This window comes from Hemibagrus wyckioides, linkage group LG06 (genome assembly GCF_019097595.1).
Source record: "Hemibagrus wyckioides isolate EC202008001 linkage group LG06, SWU_Hwy_1.0, whole genome shotgun sequence".
NCBI lineage: Eukaryota > Metazoa > Chordata > Actinopteri > Siluriformes > Bagridae > Hemibagrus > Hemibagrus wyckioides.
In genome coordinates, this window is record NC_080715.1 from 39642369 (window position 1) to 39659776 (window position 17408).

Here is a 17408-nt window from a genome sequence, read left to right on the forward strand (position 1 = left end):
AGCTAATTAGTGAAATATTGAGCACAGTTTACTGCTAACCAGCTGCACATGACCCAAAACAGATGATCATCTCACTGATGACATCAGACTGCTAGCCAAGCATCTGAGAGTGTGACTGCGAATGAGGTTAAGACATGAGCTAACCTACAGGGTGAGGGTGAAATGACAATGGCTATTACACCATCGTTCCACAAATAGTCCTACAAGAATAGAGGCCTGTAAACTTACAAGTCGTCCAAGGCATCTGATGTTAACTAGAGGAAACACTGCAAAGGAAGTGAACTTTTTTCCCCTACAGTCAAAGCGAATTTGCTTTTGGAAGACTTGTGCATCATGATCATTCAAGGATGTCAGTATTTCATTAATTTAAGGAGAACGAAAAAAGCAATGAGTTGTACTCTATCAGAGACGTGATGGACATTCTTGCCACTAGGTGTCCCCAACCTCTCGTTTGTGCTAGTGTGTGTGAGTGTGTGTGTGTGTGTGTTGTTCAGTGGCCGGTGACAGGCTGTTAAGATGTCTGTTCCATGTCTTCAGAAGCTTGTTAAAGGCCAGGCGTGTGATTCTGAGAGCTACGAGGTGTGAGACACTATATTTAAACCTGCAGGAGCTCTCATCTACAGCCGGAAGGAGGACAGAAGCCTTGAGCCTCGAAACGCCACAAGCCCTTTTAGGTGAAGCTTACAGCAGGGGAGCTGCGATCAAAGATTTATAAGAGCGAAGCTGGAGATACAAGGTGTCAGAGAGAGAGTGAGACAGGAAAGGAAGGAGATGGGGATAAAGGGAGGGAGGGAGGGAGGGCGAGAGGAAAGAGTACGGATGTTTAAGTGGAGCGAATGTCAGGAGTCGAAGAGTGACATGTGACATCCTTAACTGAGTTAACGTTTATATTTTATGAACTCGGCTGTATATAAAGTTTCTCCCATAGTGCTTCGGATACTTTGGCGTTTCTATAGTAACAACCTACACAGGGAATTGTATGGCGGACGATCTGCCTGATATAAACCTAATAATAAAGTTGATTTAAGACAATTACGGAAAGAGTCTCCAGTGTCAGCAGTGAAGTTTTTGGTTTCCTGCTAATATAACAATGTTTTTTCATCCTATTTACGTCAAAAAGTTTATTGTTGATTAATTTCCTATTTTCTACAAGAGAGCCGAGTGTTTGCTTTAGCTTTACTATGTGTCTTTATCTATTCCTTGGGGTGCACAAACTTTTGCACATTGAACTTTGCTGTTGTATAAGGAGGAATAAAGCACTTCAGGATGCTCTGTTACTGGAAAACGATCCTCAGAAAATCCCCTGCTTTATTAAACCGTTGATTGTTTTCTTAGCAGAGCGCAATTTTTACACAACAGGAAATCTACCTTCAGCTAATTATGGGGTTTGAAGATTTTCCTTTTTTTTGTTTTTTTTAAAGGATAATTTTATTGCAGTACTTCACTTGCAAATGTGTAAAAATTTGCATGACTAATTTAAAAGATTAAGAAAGGTACGGCGATGGTTAGTGGGCTAGTGTTTGCATTTGGTCTCCCGAATCCACTCCAAATTTTTACATGAGATCAGGTTCTTTGTGCCTAGTATTATGTTTGTAAATGACACAATTAAACTTTCAGCAAGGATTTCCAGGCATGTCGTTAGAGATAGCAGCGTGTTTTTCTAACCTAGCCCGAGAACCGGGTGACGGACCGAAATTTTTTGGCTAATCAGCCGTAATTGTGGTGCGAGTCGAACTGCCACATGACTTCATTTACTGTGCATTGTGCCAGACTGTAAGTGTGTAAACTACATTTACTACATTTATAGGAGCTTCTGCGCTGAGCAGGTGGCTCAGATATGTGCACGGGTGTGTAAGTTCAGATGTAGCGAACAGATGGTGTTTGATAGTGGAGCAGACGGTTCGTGTCACACAAAGATGCTGCCTCAGCCTTTCCCAAGGAGCCTTCACGCTGCCTGCGGACTGCGGGGAGAAGACACGATGTCGAGAGCGAGAGAGAGAGAGAGAGAGAGAGAGAGAGAGAGAGTGTATGTATGAACAATTTGAAATCTCGATACTCGTGTCTCACTATTCACTCCAATGAGAGTCTAGCATCTGCTCTCGTTGGCCAGCCCTGGGGTCAAAGGTGAAGGTCAGAATCAAAGAGTGCAAGGGTGAAACTGCCTGCTTGGATTTTAATTACAATAAGAGCGCATGATTGGCTAATGAGAGATGAGCAGCCTGCAGTACAAAGCCTGAATGATTTTTTAAGGAGCTTAGGCACTCAACATCTGACCCATAAACAGGCCGTTACTGGGAAATATATATAGCAGTTTTGAGCCAATCCTCTTTTTGCTGCAGCTGCTTGCATTTCCTCTTGGATTGTTGCTTCCGGATAATCGTGGAAATGTGATCAGAAGTATATTTCATTTTAAGGTGAATGAAGTAAGCAGTAAGTCCAAATAAATAAATTAATTAATAAAACCTTCAAATGGTTTCAATCCATGTACCAGAAACTCTTTAGTTGGTTCCTTATTATTTCTGAAGCTTGATAACTTTCAGCTGTCTCTCTCTTTCCTTGGCCTACTTTAGTCTTGGTGGATGTCGGGAATACTGGGTGGTGGGATCCATCCTCAACGAGATTCCGGTCCATCAAAAAGCACTGCATGTTTATAACTTGGAGAAGTTTTGAGAAGCTGAATCCATGTAATTGTTTGAGAGGACCTCATGTGACCTCAAGCCAAACACAAACAAAAACTTGATCAATCCAGGAACCATTCTGGCAAATTTGTACAGGACAAGCTACGAAGGTCTAGGGATTAGTTTTTAATAGTTAAGAACTTTACTCAAGCAAGCAGATTTTTTATCATTATCTTTGGCATGGTTGCATTTGTTTTAATCCTCCACAACAGTAATATCTGGTGACGATGGCCTTTCAATAGGGAATTCCATCTGTGGGTCAGTAAGGATGGTGGGTGTGTCCAAAAAGCGAACTGACAGGAGGGATATAAACACCACTAAAGGGAGCAGCATAGGCCTGTGGTTTTGGCATGTGTACGATACACTGGCTTTGATCACATTGTCAGCAATTACCTTGTATTGTGATCCTGAAGTTGCAAGCAATAAAAACACTGACGAGCGCACCTTTAACTCCTCAAAAGAAAAGGTCGAGATTATAGAGTTGACTCGAAAACGCAGGAGCGCTTTAACCATCCTGATAAAAAAAAAAAGAAAAAAAAAGCCAGTAGCTTCTTGAGCTCAAATTGCAGGCGAGCGTTTTTGTAATTTGAGTTATTGGCGTTGGATTCTTCCGATCTTCCATCCAGTCTCTTCATGATCTCTGTTTCTTTCTCTCTCTGTCGCTCGTTCTCTCTCACCATCTCCCTCTCTCTCTCATGAGGATGCATATATAAAGGTCTTTGAAACCTTTGACGGTTGAAGTAAGATGAAAGATTTGGCGATTGTGTTGCACAATGTCAAAGACCACTCCTTCATCTCCCAAAGAACCAAAGGATCTTAAGATGAAAAGAGTATCTGAAAGAACAGTAACACAGTAACAGGTGGGGTCTTGCCTTTGTGTGTGGGTAAATATGCAATCTTGACTGTCTCGTAGTGTTTGCTCATAGACCGAGGATATAGAAAGGCACAGAATACACCGGTAAAAGAAGAGAAACCCGGTTCACTTGAGAAACATTCTTTGATCTCGAACCGATGTGCTGAAACTCGTAATCGTGAAAACGACAACCTGTTGTTTATGATCTGTTTCATGCTTCACCAGCCCTCTGACCATTGATCCAGTTCGAAAATAACACATTAACACCTGTTGCATTATTCTGACTGGAAAATAAGAGAAAGAAAGATATTCCCAACATCCCGCCTTCAATAATAAAGTGTACCAAAAGCAAGTTTGGTAAAAGAAACTGTACAGATTCTAAGAAGAATACTTTCCAAAAAAATTGCCCAAAAGTTTGTGCATCTGATTATGGATGAGGGCTTTTTGGAAATGAAACAACTTTAGGATCAACTTCCTAGCAACAGATTTCTGAGAAACTGCTATGTGAATTAATAAATAAATAATATAAACAACCAAACAAGTCATTATGACTTCTGCCTTATTATATGAATTATTAATATGACAATTTTTTTTATAATATTATAATAATATTGCTAATGTTGCAGTCTGATTTTGTTGTTATGAGAGACTACAATAGATAATGTTTAGAAAATCCAACTTTAGGTTACATTTGGAACACAAACGATCAACTTCCTAGCAACAGATTTGTACAAAAAAAAAAAAAAGAAAGGAAAGAAATAAAAAATAAAAAAAGAAGTAATAATTACTTCTGCATGACAGAGTTAGCAAGCTAGGAACTTATTTAAAAAAAAAAAAAAAAGGTAAAAAAGGAACCACAGCAAATTTCCCAAAACTTAGGCACTAGCTAGCTAGGTGTTGACATTTTGTTGCTTTGTGTTTTCATGCTTTAATGTAAAAGAATATTGTCTCAATACAACCTGAGCCAACATTTTGGAAATCTAACAACTTTAGGCTACCAAATGATCAACTTCCTAGCAACAGATTTATAAAAAATGGTAATACAATCCAAGTAATGATTACTTCTGCATGGATTACATGGCTATTTCTGATTTTTAGTGTAAAAAGTTAAAAGTTTAGAGTTAAAAAGTTAGGGTTAGCTAGCTAGGAACTTATCTAAAAAAAAGTAATAAAGGAACCACAACAAATTTCTGAAACCCAATGCACTAGCTAGCTAGGTGTTAAAGTTTTGTGCTTGTGTTTTCATACTTTAATTTGAAAGATTAAAGTCTTAAAACAACTTTCGGCTATGTTGTGAACACAATCGATCAACTTTCTAGCAACAGATTTGTAAAAAGATGGAAATACAAAGCAAGTAATGATTACTTTTGCATGAATTACCTGAAAATCATTTTTAAAAGTAAAACTAGCTCAAATAGTATGAGATAAAAAGACACATAACAGAGAGTTAGCTAGCTAGGAACTTATCTAAAAACGTAATAAAGGAACCACAGCACATTTCTCAAACCCTGTACACTAGCTAGCCAGGTGTTGACATTTTGCTTTAAAGTGAAAGATTAAAGACCTAATACAATCTGATGCAAACATTTTGGAAATCTAACAAATTTAGGCTATGCTGTGAACACAAACGATTAACTTCCTAGCAACAGATTTGTTTAAAAAAAAAAAAAAAAAAAAAGGAAATACAAACCAAATAATAATTACTTCTGCATGGATTACCTAGCTATTCATGATTTTTTGAGAGTTAAGAGTTAAAAAGTTTAAAAACTTAGGGTTAGCTAGCTAGGAACTTAAAAAGGTAATAAAGGAGCCACAACAATTTTCTCAAACCCAATGCACTGGCTGACTAGGTGTTGAAGTTTTGTGCTTGTGTTTTCATACTTTAATGTGAAAGATTAAAGTATTACAACAACCCGAGCCAACATTTTTGGAATCTAAGAACTTTAGACTACGTTGTGAACACAATCGATCAACTTCCTAGCAACAGATTTGTAAGAAAATGACAAAATGGATTGATAAACCAGTAAATATCTACAATACTTCAATATACTTAGATTTCGAAGTTTCTGAGTTAAGGTTCTGTGCTTTTATACAACTTTCTATGAAGAAAAGTTCAAAATGTAAACTTAAAATTGACATTTTGAACCCAAACCACAAACTTCTTAGCCACTAAACCTTTATTATCATGCTAGCTAGTACCACAATCCATCCTGAACTCCACCATAGCTATTAACCTTCCACCCTGCATCTAAAATTTGGAGAAAAGCTAGCTGAAATGTGAACACAGATGCCGCTACTCTAAAGCATACTGCTTTTCCAAGCCTAGGATATTTATACAAATATCTGGCACACAGTTTCCTGTCGCAACTTGTTACCTTGCCTTCAGGCCACTGCAGTGTGAGAGCGTGCAACAGGTTCGAGAATTCTAACAAAGGGGGGGGGGGAATGAGGCTTGAGGGTTTTTTTTTTCTTCAGAATCAAACCAGGAAAAAAAAAAAAAAAAAACAGGGGCGGTCCTTAGTGTATAGTTGTTGCTGATTGGCTGCGGTGTGGAAAACAGACAGCTGGAGGATATTTATGTATTCATTTATTTATAATGGTGAGTGTCTATTCATGTTCATTTTTCATTCAAATGTGTTTATTTTAGATATTATTATAATTATTACTAATCTAACTAAAGGTACTGAAAATTTTTCTTGCCTCGTGGTAGTCAGATGTTTCATCCAATTAGGAGGTGATGTTCAATAAGGACCCGCCCCCTGAATTTGTTGCGCTCTTCTTGTTACGTTTTGCTCTTTTGTAGTTTTGGATTTATCCTACTTCTTTCTTTCTTTCTTTCTTTATTTATTTATTGTTTAAATCGTGTATACAGTCTACAGCTACTATAAGAAAGGCAGCGCAAAAAAAAAACGCAAAAGTAAAAATAATCTTCGTTTCAAGTATATTTTCAATCTTTATTAAATAAAATCCAATGTCATTGCTTTCACTGAACAACAGGTAAGTGCATTTTTTTATTTTTTAAAATTCATATCCATACAGTACAAACTTTCAAATCGTAACATCCAGGGAGAGAGCGAGAGCGAGCGAGAGAGAGAGAGAGAGAGAGAGAGAGAGAGAGAGAGAGAAAGAGAGAGAGAAAAACTAAAACAAAAAAAAAAAACTCGATCGTATGCAAGGATTGAATTTGTGTTGTAACGTGTCCTCTTCAAACATGGTTGCCTTTTCATTTCAGAACAATTCAAGAAACACCATAAAAATACTGAGCTAATTACCACACAGCAAAAATAAAAAATCACGCGCGCGGAAAAAAAAAAAAAAAAAGTAGTGCTCACACACACACATGCACACATACGTCCTCGAAGGTTTCGAATGATACCTCTGGAATGAGATGTTGAAGGGCGTTTAGATGTCTGTTCTTGAGATGCACAGCGACCGAATTAAAATCCTGAACCTCCTTGGTCAAGAGACACTGAGCAAGTACCTCACACACACACACACATACACACACATCTGAGTATGCAGGACCATGTGTGTGTGTGTGGGCTTCAGAAGGCTGCATTATACATTAAAAATGTGTTTTCTGTTCAAACCAGAGAAAAAAGAAACAAACAGGCTGTGTAGCAAATAATAATCGTTTAGAAAATGGGCGGGGTTTTGATGCCCTTGCAAATGTTGTGATTGGTGCATTGGGCTGTCAATCAAAGACAGCCCAAATGGCAAATCTCTTGGACCCATATAAACCAAAATCCAGGTCGAGGACTTGAATGAAATGCTATTCTAATGTAAAGTCTGTAATATAGTTTTGCATATAGTTAGAGATTTACATTTTGGAATAATAATTTATTTTCTTGCAATCTTATCATGAAACAAAAGGGAAAAAAAAAAACAAAAAAAAAAAGGAAAAGAAAAGAAAGGAAAGAATAAAAGATAGAAAGAAAAACCTCCAAGTGCCAGTCTTACCCAAGCAGGAACAACAACAACGACGACAAGAACACCAACAGTAATAAAATAACAATAATAATAATAATAGAAATAATAATAATAATAATAATTCTATACACCCTATAAATGCAATGCCCACTTCTCCAGAGAAATACACACTTCAAAACTTCAGTTCGAACACAAAGCCCACGACGTCACTCATACCAGTTCACTGAGTGGTTTGGCTTCAGTATCGGGATTTCATGAGGATTTACCCAGAATTCCAGAGCGGGCAGGCAAAAAGTCAAAGGGGCCCTAGCGGGATCAAAGTCCCTCCAAATAGGAAACACAGAAAAAAGAATATGTCATATAAATGACAAGAAAGCTCAAAATTTTAACTAGATCACCCCAAGGAAAAAAAGAAATAAAGAAAGAAAGAAAGGAAGGAAGGAAGAAAGGAAGAAGCCAAAAAAAAAAAAAAGCTCAGGAATGCTACTTCATATGCCTTACATTCAAAAAACAAGAACTGGAAAAAATATTAAAACTCAAAAGAAAAAAAAAAAAAACTCAATTGAAATGACTGAGTATAGTCGGAGGAGGTTTTTCGGGGGCGGGCCGGGTCAGAGGGGGTGTTACTCGTGTAGGAGCTCCTGAAGACAGTTGGGAGATTTGAAGATCTCTGGAACTTCTGAGTCCAGCTTGCAGATCACTTTATAGATGGCCTTCTTCCAGGACGGGTCCACGTCTTTCCCGGCCACGATGGCGTTGAAGAACTCGCGCAGCGTTATCTGAGCCACCTCCAGGAAGCGATCAGGAACCTGTTGGAAGAACGAGAGAGAAAGATTCAGCATCAAGACAAGGCACTGCTGTCTTTTTATAGCGACACAGAGAATGAGTGGTAGCTTAGTGGGTAAGGCATTGGAAGGTTGTGAGTTCTAATCCCTGGTCCACCAAGCTGGGCCCCTGAGCAAGGCCCTTAACCCTCAATTGTATAAAATGAAATAAATCATGATGAAGACCTTCTGAAGGTATGCTGTGGTATCTGGGCACCAAGAATTTGTGAGGTGGAACCTCCATGGGTCAGACTTGTTTGTCCAGGATATTCCACATACGGGAATTCTGAGGCTAACTAAACATTGCTAAACGTTCCCTAATGGCAGTGGAGAGTGCTGACCTCGAAAATTCAGTAGATCTCATGGGATTGAGGGATGTGCTGGACAAACAAGTCCAGGATTTAAAGGATCTGCAGCTAACGTCTTGGTGTCAGATACCTCAGGTCTTCCTGAACTATAAATATATATATATATATATACTATAATACACCTTACTGGTATAGACTTAATGCTTAAACACACACACACACACACACCTTATCATCCACTCCAGGCTTGACAGGCTTGAGGAAACACAATGATATGTGGCATTACACATCACATTGTCTTGCTCTCACTTCCTAAAAAACAGCTTTCTGGACACACTGTCTTGTGGAACTTCCCAGTATTTGTACAGCTTAAGTAACACACACACACACACACACACACACCAAACACTGAAGGAGGAAGTGAATATAGGACAGGTGTGTGTGTGTGTGTGCGTGACACGCTCATAAATAAGAGGTGAACTAACTGTCAGGCGATATTTGAATCTGTGTGTGTGAAACGTAACAAGGTAAGAAAGGGAAAAGCAGAAGAAGCCCCAAAAGCAGAAGTTGGCTAGGGAGTAGCCCGCTCGCTAATCTGTTCCCTGTCATGTATTTAAGACACCGCAGATCGCCGGTGCAACTCTCATATCCCTCTCAAAAGCGAAATAGCCGTGGTTCACTTCTCTCCACATGAGCAAGAAATGAGTTTCTTAAGAAGTGGAAAGTGTTCTTAACGGCTAATCACGGAGCTAGCTAGCGCACAGCTGGTGAGGCTTTCGATAGGGACGATGTGAAGGCACGGGGTCGAGCGAAATGTGTCGACCGAGTGGTCAGGAATGTCAACATTTACCTCAGAAGTGAGGGTTAATTACAAAGACGAGGCTCGGATTTCACTCTGATGCAGTAGGCGTCGTTAGCAAAACAGAAAGCTTGTGAGTTCTGACAGATTTACTCACATGGACAATGCAGGAAAGTTTGAGATCATTTATTCTCTCTCTTTCTATCACACACACACACACACACACACACTACTATCAGGTCTTCTACTCTCTTAAGGGCTATGTGTAAATGTGACTACAGCTTTTGCATGTGTGTGTGTGTGTGTGTGGGACCAAAACTGCACTCCTCCTGTGCCCTGCAGACACTCATCAACAGTGTTAGGACACACCAAGGTTAGTGGCAATGTACACACACACACATACACACACACACACACCATTGCTATCTTGCAGTACTTCTTGGCAGAGCACTGCCTCACAACCCACCCCGGGTGAGGAACGGACTTCTGTGTGTGTGTGTGTGTGTGGGCACATAGCATTGTTCTGTAATAAGCATTGCTATATACACTGTGAAGAATAAAAATTCTCAATGTGTGTGTGTGTGTGTGTGTGTGTGTGTGCTGTCTCCAAGTTACACACTTAAACACTTCTAGAGAAATGAAAGCGGTGATCAGTGTAAGTTTGGCTGCAGGAGCTGGAGCTGAGCAGAGTGGCGCATTGCTAAGAATACTCCTGTACGGAATTTCTCCTGATGCTTTTGCTACGAAAGGACGGCGAAATGCTGACTGCGGGGAGACGCCAATGTCAAGGAGAAAAGGGTACCGGTATTTTAGATCCTCTTGACAGAGAGAAGGAGAGGGAGGGAGAGAGAGAGAGAGAGGGGGTTGGAAGTAGGCAGAGGTAGAAAGCATATGTGTGTGTGTGTGTGTGTGTGTGTGTGTGTGTGTGTGTGTGAGAAAGGTGCAGCCGGTTGGGGATGAAACCTGAGGGGGAAGGATAGAGTGATGGAATGAAAGGTGAGAAAGACAGAGATGAAGATAGACCGAGGGAGGAGGGAAAAGAGGGAGAAAAAAAGGGAAAAAAAAGAAAAGGAGAAGCGAGTAGCTTGTTCTTGTCCTAAGCACCATTTTTTTCCCAGCCTCTTTTGGGAAGCTGTATACATCTATATATCATGCAGTTGTCACTAATGTGTGTGTGTGTGTGTGTATTCTCCAGTTTTGTCTTCCTACTGATTGCCTTATTCGCTGCGGGATTTTTGTCCCCAGGCGTGTAAAGGGTAAAGAGGACATTTGTACTTGGCAACGAACACACACTTATTTTTACACTCTTTCATTCATTTCTGAAATAAAGATAGATAGATTTGTAAAGATCTATAAAAAAAAATAATAATAAAAATCATTCAGGCCTGAATTGGGGAACTTTATGACCGCTGAGGCTACGCTAGAGAGAAACTCACGCATTAACTGTATACTGTATATCTGATTATTAATAATAATAATTACAATAATAATAATAAGAGACTGGGGGCATTCTGTTATGGGAAAATAATCAGTGTTGTTTCAGTTAATGTTACCAGCTCGACATTGAATATTTTCAAAAACAACAAAGTCTAAAGGGTTTTTGTTCCTCCACCACACGCTCACAATCTTTCATTAATTAAACGCGCAATAGAGCGTACTTTTTATCCGTTTCTAGTTGCATTTAACGTGAAGTTCATTCGCTTACACTACAGCAACTACGAACACTTTTTCATTCACTTTCCTTTATCTTATCTTTATAAAACACAAACAAACAAACAAACAAACAAAAATAATAACAAAACACGGCTTGTTTTGAAACCGGGAAAATTCCAGCAACAAGAAAACTGGAAAATTCCTAGCAACACCGGAGACTCCTTCATTAAGAAATATCTCTAAACCAGAAATACTATAAATACAGAGAAAATAATAACATTTATAAATATTATAATTGATATTATTTCTTAACCAACAGCATATTTTTTTTCCTGTTTATAATTGTTAGCGTGTGGAGCATCCGTTACATGCCAGTGAGTTGTTAGGTTGTTGCTATAGCAACCATAACTGTCAATGCCACTGTTATAGAAAATGAATCTACACCAATCAGAATTGAGAATAGACCTCCGATATAAGGATGTTTTAAATATTGAAAGGCATATAGAAGGGTATGTGTGTGCGTGTGAGAGGGTGTGTGTGTGTGTGTGTGTAAGGGGGGGTGTGGGTGTGATGGTGTTGGTTGCATTTCAGATTAACACCTGTCAAGTCTCCTCTGAAGTAGCACATAAACAGCTCTTAAGAGTCATATGGTTATGATGACAGCATAAGGCACAACTGTGATATTCACACACACTCATACACACACACACACACACACACACTGATAAATCTTAGAATCCTCAAGCAGGTGTAGCGCCGGACTAATAGCTGCTGTAAAGGCTTATTAAGATTAAAACCTTGGAGTAAAACAGGCGCTGACTTTAAAGGAGGTTTCATTGATTGATTTTTTTTTCCCGGACAGAACCGAACGAGGAGATCTCGCACGGAAAACAGTCTTCCTCTGTCCTCCCCTTCGCTCTGCTGACAGAAAGCTTTATGAGATGTGAGAGTTATGTTTCTCAGATGGGACAGACGGCTTCAGGTTTCCTCGCCTTTTGATTAGCCAATGGAACAATTGTCCTGCCCGAGCCACGGCTTTAAATCTGCCGTTCTTACGCACAACAAGCTGTCAAGCTAACTTTCGCTCAAAGTGGAGAAAAATGTGAAAAGGCTGACTCGCGATGGGGTTGCGCTAAATTATACGTAGCTAAGTGAAACTTTCACTCGGATTTATGGCGGTAAAGAGAGAGCGAGAGAGGAGGGGAGGGGGAGTTAGAGGAGAGGAGTGGAGGGAGGGGGTTTAGTTCTTTGACACGGTCTTATTTCATTTGGGAGCATGTTTTTATTTGTTCTGCGCTGGCCAAACAAAAGCTGACCCTGAGAGATAAAGGCAGCGATGGCCTTGAAGGATTCACGGACCCCACATGCTCCGAGCGCTCCTGGTTAATCCCTAACCAGCGGCCTGGGAACGCGAAACGGAAAAATTCTCATGTCAACCTGACCACTGGAGATGAGCTGGGAACTGCCCAGGTACGCTCTCCTGGATGAGGGTGTGCTTTCATCCTTATAGTGACTAAACCACTCGTTTTTTGTGGGGGGTTTTTTATCTGGATCGGTCGTCGGAAGCTGAAAAAACACTTCCACCCCCTTTCTGTTTCTCAACGATGCCCTAAAAGCAAACTGTGTTTGGTCACTCGCGTTCCTATCAGCGGCAAATCGATAGCCATGGAGGACGGGCCTCGATAAGCCTCTTTGTGTCACAACATCCAAACACTCTCAGTCCCAGTCTCTCTCTCTCTCTCTCTCCTGATAAACATTTTCCCTGAAACCAAGGCTCCCAAACCATGCAGCCTTGAAGAGTCCAGTGGGAGATTTGCCCTGATAGGCAAACATTGCAGCTGAGTTGGACATTCTAGCATGGCCTTGCCACACACTTGTTTTTTTACTCTTAAGAGCCAGTGAAAGGACATCCAAGCCACGTCATCGCTCCGTTTCTCAAGGTGTGTGTATGTGTGTGTGATGTTTCCATTAATCCTCCAAGGACAAGGTCAAAAGTAGATAAAGGAGTATCAAATGTCTATCTAAGTCTTGCAATGCTCTGATTTACCTTGAATTGTATACACCGTTATATCAGCCATAATAACATTAAAACCACTGACAGGTGAAGGGAATAATGCTGATTATCTCATTGTGGTGGCACTTGTCAGAGGGTGGGATTTATGTATTCGGCAGCAAGTGGACAAAGGGTTCTTGGAGTTGATGTGTTGAAAGAAGAGCTGTGATGGTTGTCACTGGGAGCATCAGAGCATCTCCAAAACAGCAGGTCCTGTGGATTGTTCCTGAGATGCGGTGGTTAGTGCCTACCAAAGTTGCTCCAAGGAAGGACAACTGGTTCCATCCAGTTGGGTCCTGTGTCCTTCCACTTGGGTCTTGGCTCCTTCCATTTGGGTCTTGGCTCCTTCCAGTTGGGTTTTGGATCATTCCATTTGGGTCCAACCAGTGACAGAGTCATATACACCCAAGACTCATAGATGTTTGTTGGTCCAATTCCACAGAAGAGCTACTGTAACATTAATTACTAGAAAAGTGACCGCTGGCTCTGACATAAAAACACACGCAACTCAAGAGTGGTCAGAATACCAAATCTGACACCTGATCACCTCCAAAAGTGTCTACACAAGGGTATCAGAACTGGACCATGAAGCAATGGAAGAAGGTGGCCTGGTTTGATGAATCATGCTTTCTTTTCCGTCATGTGGATGTACTACTTACTGACACATACCACCTGCTTAAACTTTGTTATAGACCTTTAAAGCAACAGAATTCTGTTTGAGGAACCTGAGGAAGTGTTGACCCGACCTCCACCTGATCAAGTGTCTGTGCACAAACCTGCATCCTGCACAAACAAGTCTGATCCATGGAAGTCCAACTTACAGGACTTAAAAAATCTGATGTCTTGGTGCCAAATACCACAGAGGTCTTTTGGAGTCCATCATGCCTCGGTGGCTTGGGGCTCTTTAAAGGCTGATTCATTAAAAATATTTATCTAAAAAAAGTCATTAATTAATTAAAATCCAAATCCCGCAGACAACGAAATCCATTTCTACAATGAAACTCCCAGTAAAGACTACTCGGAGTTTAGCCATGTTAATGCCCCTGTAATGCAAGCTAAGCAAATTAATGTAAATATCCGCTCGATATCATCGGAACACCTGAGACGACATCTTGCCAAAGACGTATGTTCTCGTGCCACCTGCCTGCTGGATATCTTGTCTCCGCTAACGTAAACACACATGAATAGCTGTTCTAACCTCTGCACGCTAGCGGTGTCGTGAGCAGATTGTGATGTAATCTGCATTACAGATGAGTCCTGGGCTCAGATGAGTTGTTTTCTAACGTCCTCCACATGGCGCCCAGATTGTGTTTGATTCGGGGCACACGGAGCAAAGCGGGGTCACAAATCAGGTCCCTGGAGTCAAACCGTCGCAAGTGTGTGTATAATGGTGTAGAGTGAGGGGTGAAAGTGTGTTGGGAGGGGATGTGGGTGTGTGTTTCCAAAGGGTGGGAGCTGAGACATCTGGAGCATGTGAGGACTGGAGGACGATGAGAGAAGGAGGGAATGACAAAAAATAAAACCATGGTTTGACTTTGACAGCTTTGCAAATCAATTACTTTCGTAACTTTCCATAATTACTGTGTGTGTATGTGTATTATGCAAGAAATTAAATAATCAACACTGTTACTAGTTTCAAGTTGATTGATTAAGGCATGTCCTGAACATCTCTTACACTACAAAAAACTTCCTGAAGCCAGGAATCTTTTTCTTTTCCCTTTCTTGAACAAGCACGATGTTAAACGTAGAGCTACTTAAAGTTACTGGGTAAGCGGAGACCCCTTCAAATGTTAAAGAAACATCTCCTTATGTTTCAAGAATCGTCCTTTTAAGTCGCTGTGTGGTGTTATACAAAATATCTTCTACTTCCAAGTTCGTATATTCGCCCGCCGTCGCAAGGTTAGAGAGGATGCAGCAGATTAACAGCGGGCCGAGGATAGAGCCGAGGGGCGCGCCGCGGGGGGGGACGGGAGCGACGCATCCAGCCAGCACTGATGGCCACCATCTTGGCGCGATCTATTTGGGTGGAAAAAGGGGACGTGGGAGGACTTGAGACAAGGCCATTGGCGCTCTCGCCCTGCCAAGTGTGTGCCAATCTCCTTGGCATGGAACCTGCACCGTTGAGGTTTTGGTGGGGTGGTGGTGGTGGGGGGGGAGGTCCTTTTTTTTTTTTTGAGCATGTTGAATGTGACAAGCTGTTCCTTTGCATCTCAATATTCAAGATGGAGAGAGGAGCAGGTGGAAAGGGAGGACAAGAGGAGGGAGGGAGGGAGAGAGAGAAGGATGGAGGAAGGGACGGAGAGTTACAGAGAGGACAAAGAAGAAGTCAAGAAAAGAGAGGAGGAAGAAGGAAGGAGGGTGTGTGTGTGTGTGTGTGTGTGTGTGTGTGTTTTCTCTCAGACCAGTGTCAGGATAGTGGTCTTTAGCAGTGATTGAGGCCACTTTAGATCAATTCAGATTAAAAGCAAAGACCAGATCTTTCAATGTCAGCCTGAGGGAAAGGGTCTGGGATGGCTTGTGAACTCATCACACACACACACACACACAAGCATACGCAGATGGAAACCACTCCAGAGCACGCTAGTCAAACTTTGACTCCTTGACAAGGTCACGTCTAGATCCGGGGCTAAAGGGCCAGGTTTCACCGGCAGGTAGAAAGAAGTGTTTGCGCAATTAAAAGAACAAGTTGCAAATCGCTTTTTGGGGACACTGAAACCCGAGTCTGAGATCCGACACAGTTTTTTCACTTAAAGTGCACAAAAACATGCAAAAGTGACAGTCAGCGGCTACACGTCTGAATCAGATCCTTTTGTCTTTGCTAAATGGCTTATCTGGTCCGTCGTGTCGAGGGCAATATGAGAAGAAGCAGACGACCTCATTCAAACCCAATCCAACCCCACCTGCCCCGGGCCACGGGGGAGAACTGCACTCTGGCACTAAGTGCTTCTGTCTGGCATGGACAAGACGACCTGGAGTGTGTTAGGCAAGACGTTCCAGCCTGCAGGGAGACCGGCAGTCATACACGTACAGCTCCGCCGTGTCAAAAGCGCTGAAACAGGTTCCCAGTGTGTTTTTTTTGTCTTGTAAGTCTTAATAAATGTGATGATGTACCGTGGAGGCTGGTACTAGATCAGCATCACACACACACACACACACACACACACAAGCCCATTCTACATCATAAGCATATAAGCAATGTACATCATATTACATTACATAAGCTTTTTTTTTCAGAAATAGGTTTCTATTTTCGTTTCACATGCACGTGACTCACGTCTTCTAAGAAATGTCCGAGTTTTAAACCCGTACATGTGCAGCTGTACATTCACACTCGTTCTTATCTTTATATCGTTTCTCTTTTCTATAAGTAGAAGCGGGGCAGAATCTAAGCACTAAGACTAAGCATGAACAGATTGTAAATAAATAAATAAAGGCTTATGATCTTAACCTTTAATAATAAGAAGAACTTTTTCACAGAATCTAAGACTAAATGGATCTATAAAAAAAAATACAATAAATTTATGAATTAATTAAATAAATAAATAAATAAATAAATAAGGCTTATCATCTTATCCTTTAATAATAATAATAATAATAATAATAATAATAATAATAATTAATTAAAATAATAATAATAACTTTTTCACAGAATATAAGGCTAAATGGATTTATAAAAAATAAATATATAAATAAATATATAAATAAATGTATAAATAAATAAGGCATTTATCATCTTATCCTTAAATATAATAAGAACTTTTTTCACAGACTCTAAGACTAAATGGATTTCTAAAAATTAAACAAATATATGTATAAATAAATAAATAAATAAATAAATAAAGAAATAAATAAATAAATAAATAAATAACCCTTTAGAACTACTTGAACGTAAGCAATAACTGGAAGAAACTTCTACATTGTTAAATCTATGTGTAAAAAGAAACGGATAAAAAGTACAACCTGTTGTTTTCTCTACTAAATAAAATTTATTAATGAATTCTTGGCGGAAAAAGAAAATCCATTTTACTTTTAATACTGCATGATGACAACCAGAACTGATTTAAATCTGTTTTTGGTTTAAGAGATGTTAAGACTTTTCTCCTAAGATTCCTGAGTCAGAAGTTGAAGTGGATTAGACCGAAGGATCACTGAAAGTCTGACGTGAACCCCAGGTTTCCTCTGAGAATCGGAATCTGATCCATCAATAATAAAACAGATCCTAAAGGCTTGATTTGATATGAGCAAAAATGTGATGTGTTATTGTTTACTACAATAGAGAGGCAGAGCTGAGGAAGACAGAGCGAGTAGTC

The 17408-nt window shown here is 40.3% G+C and overlaps 1 protein-coding gene across 1 annotated transcript in view; it reads right to left on the bottom strand.

Moving 5' to 3' along the window:
- Positions 1-6512: 6512 nt before the first annotated feature.
- The window catches only part of LOC131354889 (prospero homeobox protein 1-like), a 29968-nt gene continuing 19072 nt past the window's right edge, over positions 6513-17408 (bottom strand). Inside the window, exon 5 of the mRNA XM_058392976.1 lies at positions 6513-8270. Coding sequence (XP_058248959.1) covers positions 8085-8270 — 186 coding nt within the window. The 3' untranslated portion in view covers positions 6513-8084. The remainder of the gene's footprint in view (positions 8271-17408) is intronic.